Source organism: Porites lutea, chromosome 10 (genome assembly GCF_958299795.1).
Source record: "Porites lutea chromosome 10, jaPorLute2.1, whole genome shotgun sequence".
Lineage (NCBI taxonomy): Eukaryota > Metazoa > Cnidaria > Anthozoa > Scleractinia > Poritidae > Porites > Porites lutea.
In genome coordinates this window covers 21,993,203-22,014,452 of record NC_133210.1, presented here as the reverse complement: position 1 = coordinate 22,014,452, position 21,250 = coordinate 21,993,203, and the positions used below count along the sequence as shown (strand labels likewise).

The 21,250-nt window shown below is 37.7% G+C and overlaps 1 protein-coding gene across 1 annotated transcript in view; it reads right to left on the bottom strand.

The window, feature by feature from the left end:
- Positions 1-12,651, bottom strand: part of LOC140951164 (unconventional myosin-VIIa-like) — a 45,455-nt gene extending 32,804 nt beyond the window's left edge. Inside the window, exons 1-18 of the mRNA XM_073400384.1 lie at positions 12,538-12,651; positions 11,763-11,840; positions 10,397-10,471; positions 9,580-9,764; positions 7,883-8,004; positions 7,221-7,363; positions 6,347-6,529; positions 6,102-6,186; positions 5,434-5,510; positions 4,848-5,033; positions 4,464-4,537; positions 3,983-4,061; positions 3,134-3,265; positions 2,680-2,815; positions 1,537-1,643; positions 1,016-1,153; positions 719-780; positions 200-389 (exon numbers count right to left, since the gene is read on the bottom strand). Coding sequence (XP_073256485.1) covers positions 200-389; positions 719-780; positions 1,016-1,153; positions 1,537-1,643; positions 2,680-2,815; positions 3,134-3,265; positions 3,983-4,061; positions 4,464-4,537; positions 4,848-5,033; positions 5,434-5,510; positions 6,102-6,186; positions 6,347-6,529; positions 7,221-7,363; positions 7,883-8,004; positions 9,580-9,764; positions 10,397-10,471; positions 11,763-11,798 — 2,010 coding nt within the window. The 5' untranslated portion in view covers positions 11,799-11,840; positions 12,538-12,651. The remainder of the gene's footprint in view (positions 1-199; positions 390-718; positions 781-1,015; positions 1,154-1,536; positions 1,644-2,679; positions 2,816-3,133; positions 3,266-3,982; positions 4,062-4,463; positions 4,538-4,847; positions 5,034-5,433; positions 5,511-6,101; positions 6,187-6,346; positions 6,530-7,220; positions 7,364-7,882; positions 8,005-9,579; positions 9,765-10,396; positions 10,472-11,762; positions 11,841-12,537) is intronic.
- Between the last annotated feature and the right edge of the window lie 8,599 nt (positions 12,652-21,250).

Below are 21,250 nucleotides of genomic sequence, written 5' to 3'. Positions count from 1 at the left end.
CCCACGATACAAAGAGGCCCATGTAGAGGAGAGAGGTCACCAACCTATTTAAACCCTGTTTCTGTGCAACACTATTCAAGATTCATACGATTCACCGATTTTGCCACTACGCCAGTCCCTGGGAACTGCAAAACAGTTCTTATAACAGCGCTTATAATGATACTGATAATAGTTAATATCAATTTCTTTTGTACCTTACCTTGAGAAAAATCTTGGTTTTGCCGACCTGCCAATCAGCATTTCCAAGAAGTCTCTTGGCTATTGCTACTGCGGCATTCTTAAGAGACTGAGAATCAAGCTGTTTTCGTGACATTCCTTCATTTAACATGTAATAACGGTCAGAAAACTCCTTAAATGTGTGACGCATTGGGTAACCAGCCTTCCGTATCCTGTAAGAAGGTAAAAAGAAATATAAACTAAATTATGTGTAAATGAACTTTGCTTAACAGGTTTATCAGCACTTGGTAAAATTCGTGGACGTTTGGTGCACCCGTACCAAAGACGGTCTACAATACCACAGTATATCATGGGTGGGTTACTAGACCTTTGCATGCCGTCATCACAGTATATTATCGTCAGTCCTTAATTAAACATCTGGAGAGCCAAGAAGAGACAATATGGAGACAATGTTCTTATCCTGGAGCACAAGGCACCCGCACTGTGCCTATACTAGCAAATGTCAGCAAGAGAAACTAAGCACAGTAGAAAATTTACCAACCTTATTGTCTCCATCATGCCTGAATATCGCAACTGGCGGCAACATAAAAGGCGATCAAACCTCTGAAAGGATCGAAATAGTACTTCTGTTTAAAGACATTTCGCTTTCAACCGATTCAATATAAATTTTAAGCGGTTCGAGGTTGGCTAATAAGTGCAAAGATAAGCATTTGTGTCGCCCTTAACCTGATGCATTCGTTCCAGTTTTTGTAGTGGCTGTAATTTTTAACTCTATGGATTACGATAACTAGTCAAGGGAACCATGCAGAGGCTGGCACTAAATTGTTATGATACCTACCAACGGTTTCTTGTAGTCATTGGGTTTAATACAGCGTACAAAGAAAGGATGACACGAGGATAAGGTCCTCATGAGCAAATCAAGAGACTTCTTAAACTGAGTTCCGAGAGTTGGAGAACGCTTTCTGGTATCTTCACCCTTAAAATAAAACAGGTTTATTAGCTCGTAGTCTGTCGCGATTAACTCATTCAGGCCTAATTAGCATGAAGCAAAAAGGTTATCAGCCTATTACATATCAGATTCTATATGGAATGCCAGTACATGACCAGCTTACTCCCAGTAATTTCAAAGGTCATTCCTATGGTTCACTGGTATTCACTCGGCTTAACCCGTGTGTCAGTAGCAAAAATGTAGCTAGGAAGGTCCAACGACTTAGTAACCACTAGACCAAAGTACCTTTTATCTAGTTCTTATCCAAAATACAATATGCTAATCAAAGGAATGTAGTTTCCTTAGGTTAGGGGTCAGCGGTGCCTTACTGACAGGAAAAACACCGGGCAACATCAGCAAAACATACAAACCATCGATCTATCTTTGGCAAACAGCTCTAGGAGGAAATTTGACTTGCTTGTTCCCACCAAATCAATAAGATCAGGACTAAAGGTATCGCGATTCTTGTCAAGAAAACCTACCAATTATAACAAAGAAAAGTTTTAAAAAATGACTTAATACTAAGGGTAGCAAAATTACTGGTAACCCAGTAGTTTTCACTGTGGTCAACATATAAAGGACAGAAACAAAATAATAATTGAAATAATTATTATGTTTATGATAGACATAACAAGGTTAAGAATCCAAGCTGGTACGGCAGAGGCTAAACAAGTTGGCTATTTACAACGGGGGTAAATATAATTAAACTTTTACAAGTGTAATTTACAAGTGCAGCTATTGTTCTCAGGCTCTAGAACAATCGCTACACTTGTACACGGGTAAACATGTACAAGGTAAAAGTTTTATTAAATTGACCCCGGGACTACTAAGAACAAAACCAGGGAGCGGTCAGGCAGGGAATGAACCTCCGACAGGATTCCCACATTACAAAGGGTAAACCAGGTTCTTCGTAGCGTGAAAGACAGTGCCGCTTTTACTATCATTTTTTCCTTTATAAAAACTCAAAGCTATAGACAGTGATCAAGACCTCATGGACAAAATTTCCTTTTAACTCGTATTTTTACTATTCCAATACTACGAGAGGCATAAACATGCAAGTGTTAGCGTAATTAGCGAGTACATCTGTGACATGCGCTGCCGCAAGCTGGGAATGACTAAAGCTTCAAATAATACCGATTACATCAGTTTAACAACTTGGGGACAGTTGTTCAGAAGGTGGATAATGTTAACCACCGGATAAATCTCTATTAAGTGAATAGAAAAATTGGTTTCCCTGATACTTATCCACTGGAGAGCAATATTATTTATCTGGTGGATGGCGCTCTCCAGATTCTAAATGACTGAGGCCTTGGCCGAATGGCGCTAAAAGGGTTTTCGTTATTTCGTTTCCTGTACAAAGAATGCATCCCGAAACGTTAACAGGCATCACTTCCTTTTACAAACATCTGCTGCATTATTCAGTTGAGCACAAAGTGCTTCACAGCATATAATCATTTATTAAATCTAAACTGAATGAATAAGTAAAGTTAAAGTTAGAATGTGTACAATGTAACCTTTTGCACTGTAAAAGACAGTTCCTGCGAAATGTCGAATACCAAAGATGGGCGTTCTTGAATTGCCTGGAGGAATGAACAGTTTGGATCGCTTGTGATGCGTGTTGAGTTTTTGTAGCATTGTAGTATCCGTTCCCTAACAAAAGTGAAAAAAAAAAGTGTAGGGAAATTGACAGAAAAGTGTGTTGCATTCTGTTCCATGCTTCAGTGAATGGCTATAACTAGATGCTTTAGAAGAAAAAGTAAGGTACATGTTAAAGTCGTTGAGCGCAACCCTTTGTACAATCATTCAAATAATTTTTTGTTTTGGTTCCTTAACCAACAAGACGGGAAGAAATCCTCACGTGTAATACTAAATTGCCTGACAACTGAAATAGGCAAATAAGCCACCTTGGTACTGATTACCGATCTAAATATAATTCAGAGATGTGAACACTATTAAGAAACTCTTTACCTTTGGAAACCTGCTTTCTTCATCTACTAAAGCTATAATGTTCATCGGTTTCTGTGCCAATAAATCTAGAACCTGCTGATTGTCCACGAATTCTATATGCTGCCACTTAATATCTTCTTTGTTATACTCCTCCTGAAAATATTGAAATCGCAAGAGAACAAAGAAATTAACGACCACAGCCTCCCCCGGCCGTAAAAGTCGAGACCACGGTCAAACCATACCAAGGGTCTACTAGAGTTGAAGAGACTTCAAACTCAAGAAAACTATCCTTGAAAGATTTCGAATACCAGCCAATCAAGAAGACAGAAAAAAAGTTGGTCTTTTTTTAACCCACTTCAAGGGGGAAAATGTAAACTCTACAACCCTAGTAATGCAAAAGGCGTTCCTGCATTGTTTCACTTGGATCTGCAGGCAGGTTAGTTCGAATCGCGAGTTTCCTCAATGTAAAAAAGAAATAGTCTCTAATCTTTAAGAGCCAACTACTGACATAACAGAAGATTTTAAATGGTTTGCAAATAGCATGATATTTCTTTACTGTAAACAAGCTACATTTGCTAGCTTCTAAGCTAACAAAGATGTATATTTTAAAATAAGCCTTTTCTGTCGAAATGTCAGTTATTAAGAGCCAACGGTTTTGAATTAAAAATATTTTTGCTTAAAAGCCCGCATTTTTTGAAGGGTACCTTTTCCACCTTTTTAATCATGCGTACCGAGTGACATTAACGAAAACGGTAAAATTCAATCATTGCATCCTTTGAAACGTAACCACAGAAAATTAACTTTTCTGCTGTATACTATTTACAACAACTTAATTAAAATTAACCTATTGAAAAAGCTCTCAAAACTCACCTGCTCTAGTTTAAAGATGTGTTGTACGAAGAACTGCTGAAGATTCTCATTGGCATAGTTAATGCAAAGCTGCTCAAAACTTAAAGCATAGCAAAGAAAAATGTTATCTGAGTTAATTGCTCTCAGTATTACAATTGTAAAGAGAATAATGCTTAGCTAACTATAACAGAGACGGTTAAGCATTTGGCGTTTAAAGCTATGATTACATAATTTCCCAATTAAATGGTATACATACATAGAATAGCTCGACCATGGTGAGGGTGTTTTCTGCTGTGTTTGCAACAGTCAACTAGCCTGTTAAAAACCGCTACTAATGAAACTTGTTAATTGCTTTTGTTACATTATTACACACTGACTGAGGTCGATGAAGGGGTGTTTGGAGACTGAATCGATTTGAATGAAGACAGAGTTCAATCAGCTTAACAGTCCACTAGACCGTTAACTGTTAACATGACACTGCTCAATAACTTTATTACTTTACCTATTGGAGTCAAAATTTTCAAATCCAAAGATATCAAGAACACCAATGGACGATCTTAATGCTCTAGGTTGTTCCTAAACAACAAAAAAGAAAAGGAAAGCATGGTTCATAAACCTGTTGACAACGATAACAATCAAACGTGAGCTGTTTGACCTGAATTTTTAGATTCTAAAGCTTTGAACTTCTTTCCGTTTATGGCGGCAGTTTGACTCAGTTAAGAAAGACACACCTACAGCCTGTATGCGAAATATAGAAAAAAGGTGCTGGTTTATGTAGGCCTCAACGAATCTATGGACACCTAAACAATCAACTAAAACTTCAAATACACCTTCAAAGACACTTCATGTTAACAATCACGCTAATGTCCAACTTTATTAGTCACACCTTGTCTCTGAATATAGCAGAGTTGATTTTGCTGACAATCCAAACAAATATTCTTCCGTAGATTCCTTTCACAAAGGCATCTCTGATGTCCACAGCTTTGACGGCGCTTACTGGAGAAAAGATCATTTCACCACGTGCAAATGTGGATCGGCTAGTAAAAGCTTCAATGAGACTGTCGCTATTAACCTGGGAACAGGAAATTTTTTAAAACGTTTAAACGTAATTACTCTGCACCAGAAAAAGAGTAGGCTCCCTTGGGATGAAAGATCACTCCCTCCAGACTGGCTCCAGTGCCCAAACTAATAGGTTATAACAATCAAGACATGCTAACACTATTGCCACCTCCCTCCTCTCTCCCCCCCCTCCAACCTCCACAAATAAAAAATGGAATATAATTGTACTTTTTTAATGACAGAAAAAACAAAATGACAACAGTTCGAGATAGCTATAACGTTACTTGTTTCCCCGATTCAGATACAACAAACACAACTATCGACTCCTAGTGCACTAAACAATATTCTGTGTTATAACATACATGTAAGCCCAAATATTGCCTGCAGCAAGGTAGATGACTTTTTTATCTTACCTCTAAGAGGCTAGCCACCAGTTTTGCTAGCTCGTGATCTGTTACATCACATGCATCAACGGTGCTTTTTATAGTGGCTACAACACGAACCACAAAGTAATCTTTAAGTTAGCATATCAACTCCAACAAGAGAGAACTATCAGTGGGCATAATTAATGTATGCCTGCCTATTCTCATTATAACAATAATAAAAAGACACAAACACACACATCAGCAATCAAAGGACAATGAAAAAAATTCTTATACCTCACCATCAAAAACTACAGATATCTACATCTTTTACTAGAGATAATAGCTTAAATTACTTAGATTTGAAAATCTCCATGAAATAGCGAAGAACTTCGCCGCCAGGTCACTCTGGCGATTCGAAATCGCGCATAAAATCGTATGGAGCAAAAAAATCACCCGTGTAAACAGGCCTTCAAATTAAATTTTGTTGTAGCATTTCTGATAGGATAATACATTTGTAAGACCATCCTGCTTTGATTAGTTGGTGGTGATTCTTAAAGTGTTGCCGGGGGACCATTGATCATTACAATTCACTTACATTTGACCTCCCTTGGCTGTAACCAGCATTGAACAATATCTTGCATCTGAAACCATTTTCTTACCTCCGACACAAATTAAAACAATACCTTGCATATATGTACATGTAAGCAACTTTTTACCTTCAAATTCAAGGTTTCCAATGTGTAGAATAGCAGCAAGCAACTTGAAAATGCTCCAGGTGTCCTCCTCACTAAATGTCAATACCTACCATGAATAGAATAAGTTAAAAACACAAAGAGCATCTTTAAAAAAAGTCACTCAAGTAACATTTACAGCTACATTAACTCAATGTTAGCCTGCAATCATGCCTTCCTTATATCTCTTCTATGTCTTCGCAAAAACAAAACGACAACAATTTTAATACCTTCATTGCTCCTCTGATAATCGCATACTCTTCGACATCATCCATTCCATCACACGAAATGCAGTTGCCTTGAGTAAGGTAGTAGTAATCTGATGCATCTGTTAAAGAAAGCCTTTCCCTTTCATCCGGTAACATACCAGCAAGCATCCGGTAAAATATGTGGTAATTTCTTTCATCAGGCATCTAAAGATAGAAGGGAAGCGAAGAAACGCGACGTATTTTTTAGTAGTTTTACAATTGACGATAATTATCTTCCTTCTAACGTTCACAGATCTGAGGCAGGTCCTTGCCATTATATCGATTGTTTTCATTAAAATCAGCCAGCCTTTTTTTTGCCCTCTGCAGACAGTTTACACCAGCCGTTACTACCGTAATTTGAAATTTGTGAAGTTGTATCATAAATAACACTGCCAAAAGCATCTCAGGCTACACTACACTTGACCACAAGCTGACATTTTGAGCAAAAACGTCTCAAAGACGATCCCACACAAGTCATCTTTTTGAGCAACGAGCCAAAAGAGAGAACTGATCGATTACCCAACCAAAACGTAGTTGTGTTTTAAAAAAGTATGTTTCTGCAATAACGTGGAGGATTTCAATTAAATGGATTATGTGTAAACAAGAAGCCACCTTTGCACAGCATGCAATGCCTAAAAAAATTCACAGAAAAAAGGTTTCACAAAATTCTTCTCCTTGGACTTTTGAATGCGAGTTAGTTTTGCAGTTTGAATCGTATAGCGTAAAAGAGAATAGATCGTTTTGCAAGACGAGTGTTTGTAATTTTTTCGTAACTGAGTGACTCATAGGTTATTTCTGTTCAAGTTATATTCACATTATGTAGTGCCTTAATACTCGTAACCTTTGAAGTACTTACTTGGTAGACAAGCCTGGATTTTTCTAACAAATATTGATCGATCTTTGCGCCTTCAATGGAACCAGTCTTATTGAAATGCACGTCAATATATTTACCAAACCGACTGGAGTTATCGTTTCGGACTGTCTTGGCATTTCCAAACGCTTTTTAAGAAAGAAAAGAATAAATGTTTTAATAGTAGATAGGACAGTAGATAGATACAATTAAATCTTCCAAGTAAAAAGCTCGTGCCCTGCTCGAAAATCTGGACGCTCATTGGATTGACTGGAGGGTGAAACAGGGTAATCTTGTACAACTCAAACAGTTTCTTTCCCCTTGGGTCCCCCTGGGTATGAAAGAGCGAAGCAAAGCTTATTATGCTCTACATGTACATAATAATTGCCATGGTGAACATTTGATTGTTCAACGCCAAATACATAATTGTATAGATTTCAAAACATGGTGAAACGTACATTGTAACTGACATAAAAATGCGGGGTATTAATCAACACCTTTGCAAGCATCGTTATATACATGACTTTATCGGTTGCCACAACAGGTATTATTGGGGGCACTAAGGAGGTTTTTGGGTGCACATACCCGGCACAAGACACAGGTTACAATGTAACCGTACACATGTTATAAAAATGAATACAATGTAAATACCCTAAGCCGGAATTTACCTTCTAACACTGGATTAGCTTCTAATATCTGCTGTTCAATCCAGGAATGCTGTCCACTGACAGCAGCAAGAAACTGTAAAATGAGTTTGGTAGACTCTGTCTTGCCGGCTCCACTCTCACCACTATAACACAGTTCAGTATTATCATTACATAAAAATGTCAACAAGCCGATCATTAACAAACGCAAACAATTACTGCATGATTTGGTAGTCACCTCAATTACTGCATGATTTGGTAGTCACCTTTAGCGTCAAAGTGAGTTGTATCACGTCAGTTGATGGTATTATACTCTGGCTATTGACCTTTTTGGTCAATTACGTTGCGATGTTATTGGTCGTCTGTCAGTTAAGCCGTAATGTCATTGGCTATGAAGACTCGCGATGTAATTGGTGCGTTTTGTAGTCAACAGTCACATTGCTGAGCACCATTTACAGACGAAACATCAAATCGACTGGGACTCTGCGACATGTATTACGTATTCTACAGACTACTATCAACGACTCACTTTAGAAAGCTGGTTTACTAACTTAGAACAAACGCCACTGAATCGTAGTCAACAGTTACTGGCACCGTACAAGCGACTTATTGATGAAATCAAGCAAAACTAACTACGAGACAACGACTGGACGACTGACATCTTGACTGACAATAGACGACTTTTTGACTGTGACAAAACAGGGATCGAAACGCACCAATTACGTTACGAGTCTTCATAGCCAATGACATCATGGCTTAACTGACAAACGACCAATAGCATTGCGATGTAATTGACCAATCAGATCAATAACCAGAGTACAATACCATCAACTGACGTGATACAACTCACGTTGACTCTGAAGGTGACTACCACACAGGTTGTCGAAACGTCAGTAACTGTCGACAACAACAGTCCTATTCAGGACTACGTTCACCCGGACGAAAAAACTCAGCCCACTTTTGAGAGCCATTTATACCAGGAAAAATAACACGCGTCCTCAGTGAGACACAAACTTCCCCTGTAAACGGCACATGTCGTCTGAAATAAGAGGCGACTTAGAATAGCTCTTAACACCTGTTCTTTGATAAGACGCGTCCTACCTAAGACGAGAAAAAGTTCGCGTAAATGAACTTAGCCTCTTACAAAAGACTTAAAAAAAGACGCCAACGCACTGTACGCATGAGCTCTTTTAAGATTGAGCGGGAAAATTTTTGCATGCCTTGCCGAGGGCTGGCGGGGAAAAAATTATTTACATTATGATGCCTTCTTGAGTCCGTGAGTTGCTACCTACGATTTATAATTTGATTCTTCGCTGTTTCATTATTATGAGCATGCTTATAGAGGGGGAAATGATCAGATCAGCTTGATAAACATTTTTTGATCCACATGAATTTGCCAGGAATCTAAACAGTCTTACAGTACTTCTGCACTTCGAATTCCTCCCAAAACTAAAAAACTTCACTTGCCCAATGGGCAAGTTAAGATTAGAATTCGCAAGCCTGATTACAAAATCCAGCCCCGAGCTACTGGACACAATATTTTCTTTGCGCGCTGGATTGACACTGAACCTTGAAAAATTCAAATGCCTTGGAGATGGAGTCAAAGCATACTTTACTATAATCATTGTGCTACTCAAAGTACCACAACATACTTAGTCATTTAAACATGATGGAATTGTAATGCAACTGCAGTTATTTACAAGATATAATGATAAACTAACCTGATGATTATGCACTGATCGTGTGCTTCTCTTTTCATATGAGTGTAAGCATTATCTGCCACAGCAAAGATGTGTGGAGGCAGGTCACCCAGTTTTCTATTCTTGTATTTTTTAACATGTTCAGCATCGTAGATGGGGTAAAGTTGATATGGATTAACTGCCACCAAAATAGAGCCAGTATATGTCTGCAGTTTAAAAAAGGCTTTTTCATTACCTGTCTTTATATAAGCAGGTAAAATAATAATATTACAATAAAATAAATAATTATTTATAAACCACAAAAAATAATAAAAATACCAAAACGATAAAACATGTAAACTTAAATTAATGTCAAAACTCTCAACAGTTTACATACAATAATTTAAAATTTTATGTTTGTGTACATATGCATGTAAATAAGGTAGGAATCCCATGAATCTAATGTCAACCAGTCTCAAGCCCTAACTGCAGTGCATATATACATGTATCAGTTAAATTGTAAACACTTCACATGTAGGAGTGTCCAGGCAGGCAAATAAATGTTTTAATGAGCCATGCAGTGTACAGTGTTTACTGAGTATCCTGGCCTTGAATGGAAGTGAGGCAGGGAATGATTTTATTTTCATAGAAACTCCACTGCTTTTTAGAATGTTAAAACAAAGTATACAAACAAAGCATAATAATTATTATTGCCTCCTCCTAGTTTAAGGCTAGGCTGCTCAGAGTATACACTTGAAAATTGGCTTGCTATTAATAATTAAGGCCATCAATTCCAAACAATTTCAATTTTATGAAGCCATTATCTATGTCTGGAACAAAGAATAAGTTTTAGACTCACATAAATTTGATGATTGTAATATCTTATGAACAGGTTGTGAAGTATTCCTGCTTCATTTAAGTCTCCAAGCTGAATCTAAAGTAATTCAAAGAAAATAAGAAACTTGTAAGAAACAAAATGATTTCTCTGAATGACTTGATCAGTAAATTAAACTTCACTTAAAATGGAAATAGAATTCTAAATTTAATACACACTGATTTGGTTGAAGTTTCCAATAGCAAACTTTTTTCAACCATTTTTGGCTTCAATGAAGTGTGACTGGTTATAGTCATTTCAGTCTAGACTTCCTCATCAATTTCCATTACAAAGTTGTCAACATAACGAAAGGCTAAGGCCACCTAGCTGGGTCTGACATCACCTCATTATTTCAAAAATTAAATACCCATTGTATGGGCAGACATACATGCATATATATTTAAAAAAATTACATAAACAAATACAGCTGTATTTTATAAACATGAGAAGAAATAATGTTTTCGTGGCTCGTGACAGAGTAGGCTGTGCCACCAACAGAACTAAGTCCTTGTTCTGGCCCACCTGTGTACCAGGGTTTGAGTACGCACCTTGATTGGGCTGCTAAAAAAGCTATTGTCGATTTGCCAATCAGGTTGAAAGGAAATTCAAAACGTATAAATTTTCCAGTAATTTGTTGAATCTGTTTGAGGCCCAGAACAGGGATCTCTGCACTGCTTCGCAGACGTCACTAACCGGGATTAAACTGTCAGCAAATCAGGCTAGTAACAAGGATACAGGATAAGGAGGAAAAGTCATAAAAACCCTTTTTTAATGTTGCCTGAAACTTTTGGAATTAGATTTCTCTTAGGTATAGAAAATAAATATTATTTATCTCAGCTTTGCAAGACTTCTCAAATTGTCGTTCATTCACCTTTCATATTATTACACTGTCAAAACAAGAAAGAAGTTATCAAAATGCTTTAATTTGTGCCTTCTGATAGAAAAATACTTTTTAAAAAATCTACATCTTTGTGTTCAAGTTTTAAAAATTGCTTCTTTTTACATTTTAGTAATTACCTGCTTTTGAAGGTGCATGTAAAGCCCACCTGATTGCTCTTTGCTGACAAGTTTTTCATGGGGCTCATGTGAGCACTTCATGCTAATTTCCACACCACAATTCACAGAAAAAAATATGGACCACTTGAAAATTGATGCCAGCCAACAGATCAACGAATGCTACCAAGCTGCAGTTTTCAACCATTTTTATTACAAGTTATTACTTTATTGAAAAAATTGATCAACTGTACCAAACAAAATAGGTATTTTCCAAATAAAAACATAAAGAACCCCTCACCAAATCGACCAAGGAGTTTTTGCAAAGGGTGATTTATATCTAAATGACAATAATTACCATGTCGTCTACACCCTTGACACTTGTTGGGTGCATAATCCTAAGTTTGTTGGCCAGAGAGGTTTGGATCCAGTGTTCCTACAAACAGATATTTTCGAAAAATAATTACCAATAATCACTTTGGATGAAGCTGAGTATCATCAAGCTAAAACATGCTTACATCGGGCCATTGATACTAAGTTCACATTCAATTGCCTGTTTATCAGCAAGTTTAGGAGATACATGTAAAGGGCTGTTCAGCTGTGCAAATATTCTCCAAATAGGAGATGTCATCTGTCGAGTTGTATTCTTGCTGTTCTTGCCATGTTTTTAGCCAATAGTTGTCCTATTTCTTCCTCGTGAAACAAGTGAAATGCTCCACCATTTTGTACTCACTACCAAAACAACTCAACCTTGTCACAGGTCTTCTTGGTTACAAACTGTTCAGTTTTCTGGCAATTACGCTGTAGAATTGATGTCATTTTTCTCATATTGAAAAATTCTTCCAAATTTGGTCAACAGTAACTAGCTATGATAAATTACCCATGGAATTTTAGCCAATTAGAAATGGAGAAATATTTTGAATGAATGAATAATAACAATATTTTAATAGAGTACATATCAGTGCTATTTCATACAAGCAATATGTTTGAGATTGTGATTTGTCTTGAAACGAGCGACACTACTGTACTTCTGACATCATCACCTTCATCTGAACTTCTGATCATAACTGTTGAAAAAATAATCCACGATAAACCCCAAGAAGATTTTTCCCAGGATAATTAATGCACAGTACCTTTCCCTCATCATCAACGACTTGAATTTGGCCTGAGTCAGCCAGCTTAACAAGTGCTCCAATGGGTAAGTCAAACTCTCCTCCATCAGTGTTATCTAACCACACATGCTCGCCCTAATAAATAGTTACTGACAGTAAAATTTTCTGGAATGGTAAAATTTAATGTGTTCCTTACATCACAGTTGATCACATTAATGTGCTCAGAGTGGCTGATAAAACCAACTCTTTATTAAACATAAAATTGAATAATTAAAAAAAGAAACACACAAACACACCACCACCAACAACAAAGAAAAACCACACAAAGCTAAATATATATTAAAAACAAAAATAAATAGTTTAAACTTGGGGGGTGGGGGGGGGGGGGGGTGCTGCTGGGTTTTCCAAATCCTGACCCTATTTTAGACCAAAAAATGTCATTGTCCACATACTTTTTAGACCTGGCCTTTTAACATCCAGACCCATTTCAGACCTGAAATAACTTTGATTAGAACACACCAACAAAAAGATTTCTTAAAATCCATTTTGAATTTGCATATATTTATCTTCCTTTCTTATTCATTTGGAATTGAAATGACAAATGTTCATACACTCCTGTAGTTTCCTCTCAAAATTCCTACCCAATTCCAGACCAGAAAGGGTTTTCGACAATTCCCTGGCTATTTCACATGAACTCACCACCTACAAATAACATGAGAACAATAATTGCACAGAACACAAACCTTGGATCGGCAAAGTTTTGTTCTTGAAAAACCAAGAAGTCTTGCCTTAATTCTGAGTACCTTTCATCGTTCAATCATCAAAGCCAAACACAGCACGCCTTGCATTTCCCCAAAGCTGTGGAGTCTGGGTACCAAGCAGCACAATGCATGTGCAAATTTCCACGCACTCTTTGGCGTGAGTTTTTTCTTTCTCCACCTACTCCAAAGTTTTTGCCACCTACTTAAAACCTTATCGAAAATCCTGAGCCTATACCCGTTTTCAGACTCAAATGGTGCAAAAACCATACCCATTTGGGGCGGTACCACTTCCTGGAGTTTAAACAGTAATTTATGAAGACAATCAAGCTGGTCCTTGGGAATGACACAATGAAGAGTGATACAATAGCTTATGCAAGTGTGAAGTCACAAAATAATGTACACGTGAACTTTGTAAATGTATCTGACTCAGGAGACTGAGGAATTCATGAGCTAGTTTAGCAAATTAATTTTAAACAAATATAGAAGGCCTTGCTACAGGTATACTAATCATCACTGTGATTGCGTCACTACTCTAATTTTAAATTATATTAAAATATTGGCATCTCTGTGCATGACTTCAGAAAGGAAACCATGTGTTATTGGTTTTACTAGTAATTTGAAAATATTGATACAGGTTAAAACAGTATTTGAAACTAATTTTTCTTTAGCTACACTGCCTAAGGTGTATATACTGTGAAACCTGAATGCATACTACATACATAGATGTATCAGGACAAAAAAGATTAATTTTCACCCGTTCAAAAACTGTACCATTCCAGTTGTTTGTAATTGTACGATGGATGGTGCATAGTTTTATGCAAAGAAAACATGTTAGGCTTGTGATATGGATAACGTCGTTCAGGTAAGGGGGGTAATATCTTAAGCATAATGACATTATTCATTTGTCTGAAGAAAATAATACAATCAAGGAACCCTTGGAGAACGATGCACAAAAGAACCCCAATTGTCACTATTTGAGTGCAGACATTCGCGAAAAATCCATTATGTAAAGCGTATGATATTTCTTATCCTCCACATCAGACCTCGATGTAAGATGTACATGTGTTGACAATTGGCTTGTTGTGATTACCAGTGAAATACAACGGAAAATGGAAGGAAAACAACATATCAAATATTTATCTTGCTGTTGCCACACGGCATTGACGCTTATTAGTTATTTTAGCGCTGAAAAGCGATGTTGGGCCAAAATACCACAGGAAAACATTTGTGTTCCAATATATCTTTACATTGTAAAAAAAGGATCATAAAAAGGTTTCCACACTGTTATTGAAGCTATATATTAAGTCAATAAAAATGGAAAAACCCGCTGTACATTTTTGGGAGAGAAAATAAGCTACTGGGTTGAATTTTAAAAAGTTTTTCAAAGTCTCGATATTTCATTTCGTTCAAGCGTGTGCTCACCGAAGCATAATATAAGGTAAATGTTTCCCATCGTCAACTAAAACCACTAAACTGCCTACCGATTATGTTATCCTTACATTTACTTAGAACTACTTCCTATTCATATACATTTTACGACGCCCTAACACAAAGAGAGAAAAAGTTTTAAAATTTTAGCGCGTCTACTTTGATAATTAACTACAACACCGGTTGGAGCACACAAGCGTGTGAAATTAAGCTTACTTCCGATTACTTCGAAGAAATTTATATTAAATAGTTAGTGTGTAATCTGACGATTACTGAGATTTTTCACATATTATACCCTTACCTTCGACACAATCACCATTGCAGAGAGTGATGGAAAACTCCAGATGATGTAAAAAGTCTCACGTCAATCGGTGTGGAAGACCTGAAAACACAATCTTACCCCATTGATGTATTTACATACATACAAATATATTTCGATCGTTGTAAATGTTATGCTATAACACTAACAGCAGCTCATCCAAGTGCACAACATTTATGTAAAAGTTCTAATTTAGTGGTACACCGGGTAGATATCAGCTGTAAATCTAAATATAGATAATTGCTACATACATACAGCATACATAGCAAGCATTAGCGACAAGAATATTTAAACATATATCAGTTCAACATTTAGCGACTTACCGGAAGATAAGGTCCCTCAGCTGATCCTGAACGAAAGCATTAGAAACATAACTAAATGGCAGGTACATCTGCACTTCCTTCCCTTTTCTAGGAGATATTAAAAGTATCCTAACCTGGCATCGAAGGCGCTTGGGTAAATCGGATAGAACCACAACAACACACCGCTGGGCAGCACGCAAACGAGGCTGGGCTGCGAGGACTTTGAGAAAGGCGGGAAATCAAAATGTCTGGTACTGGTACTAATGACTCCAGTTTGTTCACTATCAGGATTCCAAGGAAGATCAGCAGGTTTGCGATTTGGCCAACTCGTAAGCAAAATTCAGGACTGATGACCCGAGATTTAGCATACGAATCAAGCTCCCATTCAGGAGTCTATGAAAAAAAAATTGCTGCGAAAGTCTTTAACTGGTTAACCAAGTTGAAAGAAATGACACTTAAAGTTCCATAACACTTGAAATATTTCGACCTGGTAAACCTATATAGAACTTCCTCTTTTCTGAAAATTTCCGCTGGAACAACCTGAGAAGTTTCTATTTTTCTTTGCATCCGGTATTTCCGATTATTTTTTTAAATATCAAAGAGTTAGCAGTAAGTGAGGGAAGACGCCTGGTCGCAGGTTATTACCGAAGAACCCGAGGTAGTTTCGAAAACGAGGCACTCGAAAACGAAGACCGAAGCACGAAGCACCCAAATCTCGAAAACGAAGCACCTAAATCTCGAAGACGAAGCACCTATCGAAAACGAAGCACCCAAATCTCGAAAACGAAGCACCCAAAAACTCGAAAACGAAGACCACTAAACTTGAAACCGGTCTGTCCTTTATAAACATGAGACAGTCTCTTGCTAATAAAGCACGAGCCTCACTCTCCGTTTTCAAACTCGTTTCAGACCTTTTTTGTTAGTGCTCGCGCATACTTGCATACGTCAAAATACGGTCAGTTTTGAAGTCTACATAAACATGTATGTGTACCAAAAAAAATGCGTATTAAGATAAGATGTATCAGATGTATCAAGTATAGCGAGACTAATAGTAAAATTAATACAGGATATCCTATCTAGAAACGTTCAGTTAAACAGTTTGCGGGCTTTTATAAAACCTTGGGATGGATTTTGTCGACCTTTGGGGGTGCGAACGCATCTGCTGCCTCCACCTGATTCGGATTGCGTCATGCTAGACGTAAAATTGTAGTAATTATTCAACCTACAGTGCTTTCGAGTTTTGGGTGCTTCGTTTTCGAAACTACCAAGAACCCGATGGGTCCAACTCCCCATAACCAGGTGCGAGGAAGAAAAGTCCCTAAGACACAGCGGCTGCCAAGAGCCATGAGGCTCTTTTTAAGGGAAAAGCCCTGGGGACGAGGTTGATAATATAGGACAGAGAGGGAGTCTCAGGGCGTTGGCCGGGATATCTTAATTTCAAAAAAGTTATTTTTAGAACTATGCGGACCACGCGGAAACATTTTTCGGTAAACTGGTTGACTTCCGGAAGACTCGCTTTCACGATTCAGCGCGCCAAAGCGAGGCGACGTCAACAAATTAAAAAAAAAAAAAAAATGGCGGCACAAGTGGAGGGTGTGGGATTAGCCCTTAATCCTCTTACTTAGCAACCGCGCTCGACTTATATATCCTGATATGATTGTTCAATAGTTCAGCTGACCTTAGGCCTTGCTCATGTAATCTCCTTTAACAATTAAATAGTATAACCTTGAATATATACTTGGCCTCCACTCTTCGTTTCGCCTCCGATAATCGCACAGAGGGACGATGTGGAGTTGATAAATTGGCCTTCTTCAAAAAAGAACCTACCATAGAAACTGCTTAAAACTTTTACACAAAAAAGGGTCCTTTACAAGCAACGGTAGAAAATGGTTAAAGCGACCGCGTGACCATCGTTTTTGTTTGAACAGCTGGAAAGAGGACAAGTAGCGTTGCGGGCCGGATAAGCGTTGAAGACAAAATGCGCGGCCCCTACAAAGACGACCGTACAAGCGACCGTGTGGACGTATTTTCTGTTGAAAGAGGAAGGAAAAGAACGTTTAAAGGTTTCCAGTATTTTTGTCTAGGACATGACTAGGAAGGCGGGAATTTTGTGGAACACACCTTTTTCTGCTTGACCGATATTTTGTTCCGCACTTCACATTGGACAATTAGCAATTATTCTTTATTGAACACGAGGTTAATAGAAGCGGAATATTCGCGGTGAAGTTAATATTCCTAAGTAAAGAAACCAAAAAGCTCAATTTGATTGACGGATCAAATCATAAATTGTACTTCCAAGCCTAAGAAGAAAAGTAGAGCTTTGTTTTCATATTTATTTCAACACCGTTTGCAACATGAAAAAACACAAATAACCTTACACAAATATAGCTTTTACAAGCAAAAATCGTTTTCAGGACACGCACTCAGTGATCTTTGTAGCGTTTTAGCCTCGCGAGTAAATAATGCGTTAGCTCGATGTTTTGCCAATCTCTTTTAGAGTAAGAACCTTTCAGAATTCGGCAAAATTCTAGGGTCCATTTTTTGAAGGTAAGAAAAGACTTCAAAGCATTCAAAAGAGCGTTTTCCGATTAACTTTACTACGCAGTATTTTTCGCTCTATGGAATGCTGACAATTACAGTTTAATTGAATAGAAGAGGTGGTTTTGTAAACTCAACATTTCCTTCAAAGGCAAATTTTCCCCAGAAATCAAATTCAACTTATGACAAAAAAAAGGCAAATCTTTACGAAATTTCGAGATTTCAATGTCAAGAAACTACAGAGAAACGGCGCCTTGCCTCGAGCAAACGGGCCACCACTGTCTGTACTTATTAAAGAACAACACAAGCTGCACAAGAAACCTTTTTCCCTGACTTGGCGAGTCGACAGATGAAAACAAAGCTCTTCTTTTCTTCACAGGCTGGGAAGCAGAATTTAAAGTTCTGGCGATTCCATATAACCCATTAGGCCATTGTTTGCGAAAGGATTTTTTTAACTGCGATTTGATTTGCAATCATATTTGAAAATTCTGTAAAGATCAAACTTTTGCACATACCGATTTTCACACATGAATTGATCCGTTAAAACCTTCAATCAAATTGAACTTAAATGGTCTCCTTACTGATTTTTAATCTTGGTGAATATAGCTTTAGGAATATTAACCTCGCCGCGAATATTCCGCTTCTATTCACCTGGTGTTCAAGAATATTACAGTGCTTAATTGTTAATTATCCAATGTGAAGCACGTTAAAAAATATCAGTCAAAGCAGGAAAAGGTGTTTTCCACATGATTCCTGGTCATGTCCCTGAGAAAAATACTCGAAACCTTTATGAATTTTTTTCCTTCCTCTTTCAACAGAAAATACTCCAGACACGGTCGCTTGTACAGTCGTCTTTGTAGGACCCGCGCATTTTGTGTTCAACGCTTATCCGGGCCGCAATACTACTTGTCCTCTTTCCAGCTGTTCCAACAAAAACGATGGTCCACGCGGTCGCTTTAACTGTATTTTAATCGTTTCTTGTAAAGGATCCGTTTGTGTAGAAGTTTAAAGCAGTTTCTATGGTAGGTTTTTCGTTGAAGAAGGGCAATTTATCAAGTACACACCCTCCACATCGTCCCACCACTCAGGCAGCCATTTTTATCATTTATTGACCCCGCCTCGCTTTGGCGCGCTGAATCTTCAGGAAGTCAACCAGTTTACCAGAAACTGTTTCCACATGGTCCGCATAGTTCTAAAAATAACTTTTTTGAAATTAAGATATCCCAAAACTCTTTATTAAAATTTTACCGATTTCGCATGAAAAATGACAATTCTAGCAGATACTTACAGTCCATGTAAATACCTCTTCAAGCCGCCATCTTGAAAGGCCAATTAGGACTGAGTACGCATCTGAATAGACCTTCCTTGGATTTTTCTGCTATATCATTTAATTGATTTGTTTTTGTCATTGGTTTTAATAAAAATACAATTTCTTTTTTTCATTTACATCTCTTTCATGTGATTTTCATCACAATAATGGCAAAAACAAGGAATTGATATTTTAGCACAGGACATCCACCATAGTATATCATTGTTACTATATCATAAAGTTGACTTGTTATAGTCATTGGTTTCAATGATAATAATAGTAATACAGTCTTTTTTTCCTTCTACATGCCTTTTATGTATTTTTCATCAAAAATGACAAAAAACAAGGGATCGCAATTGTCGGCACAGGGCACCCATCATGGAAGGTTGTTAAAGAACTTCCCCGAGAAGTTGCTGCAAATCCTGAAGAGGTATCTGTGGGCACCGATCCTAAAATTGACTAACATGCCTTAAGCTACAACCATGCAAAGTTTGGTGCTTTTGTCCACTCTGTATAGATCCGAACCTTCAGCCACCGGACTATATGGTGTGTCGTTATTGTGGTCACGCACGGGTATGGTGTCTGTGGGGAATTTAGACGAAAGTAAGATTTTTCCTCGTTTTTGAAAAATTAGTGGAAAATATGCTCTCGTTGTTATGAATTACCTAGGGATTTGTTAAGAGTATTTAAGGAGTGTTGAATACAAGTGTTCTCTCTGGACGCACTCACGCTTACTTTTTTCTTTTCATTTTTTGTTTTGCTAATTTGTTTCTTTTATATTTTCTTAGGGGTTCATGTTTCCGTTCCAGGAGGAACTGACTCGCGTCTCTTGCGCAGGGAAACCAATGTGAATACAGAAGACTTTTTTGCTTCCAATATTTAAACCTGATTTGACGTTCATGAATTTATACTTTTGTTACATGCGTGTACAGTTGATTCGTGATTTGAGAGGTCTGCTGAAGCTCGGGACCATCTGTGCCCGGTATATGTAGCCTGTCAACAGGCCTTTGGTCGAGCGGGGTGGGGAGAGGGAAAAGCGACTTTCCTTTTCCTTTCCCTTTCCTCGCTATTTTTTTGCCAAAGGAAGGGGAAGGCCAGGTATATGGGACCACCTGTGCCCAGGATTTACAGATTTGCTCGGTTTCTGTATAACAATGTGTTTTATGATTATAGGGACCTTTTGTGTCCGGGTTATGCTTTTGAGTGTCGATCAGTTCGTATGTTTTATTTTGGCATTCTTCAGCTTTGTGATTTCGAGTTTTTTTGTTTTCTTTACAAGGTTTATGACCATTTGTGCGTCAGATTGTGGTTTTTGCGGTTCTTTTATGCTTCGTTTTACTTTTTATTTTCGGTGTTGTTGTCTTTAATTTTGTTTATTAGGTCTTTTTTCTTGGTTTTGTATATTTGATTCTTTTTTGGTTGATCCTGATTAATATATTTATTTATTATTTTATTTCAGTTTCTTGTTAAGCGGATGTTCTTTTGTTTTTCCCTTTGCTCTTTGTTAGTTTTGTCTTTTTACAGATGTGTTCAAGTCTGAAATGTGGTCGGAATTTTTCGCCTCAATTTCAGAGGTTCTTCAGCCCACGGCTTCTTTGGTGAAAAGCACTGTTCTTGCTTCCAAAGCAGATGGTACTGTTCGCTTTAAAAGATGCAAATGTTGCGCTTCCTCCAATCAAGTCTGCCATTTTCCACCTAATCCGTTCCAGATCGCAGTCTACTTGCAGTGTCTTCTTCATGAAGCTTATTCTCCTTCTGCAGTTCTTAACGCGGTCTACAGTATTGACTGGGCGCTACAGTTGGCTGGCTTATCAAAAATCTCCAGTCATCCCCTGGTTGCTTCAATGGTCAGCGCGTCTCAAAGGATTTTGGGCAGGCCAAAGGTCAAAATGGACCCTATAACTACTGAGATATTGAAAGCGCTCGTGGAATCAAAGATAACCTGAAGATAACAGATAAGTCTCCTTCTATTTGTGATCTTAGATCTGTTGCCTTATACCTTATTGGTTAAGCGGGACGGATCCAGATATATCATTGACTCTAAACTGCCACTTCGCCCCAGGATGTTCCAAGGGTG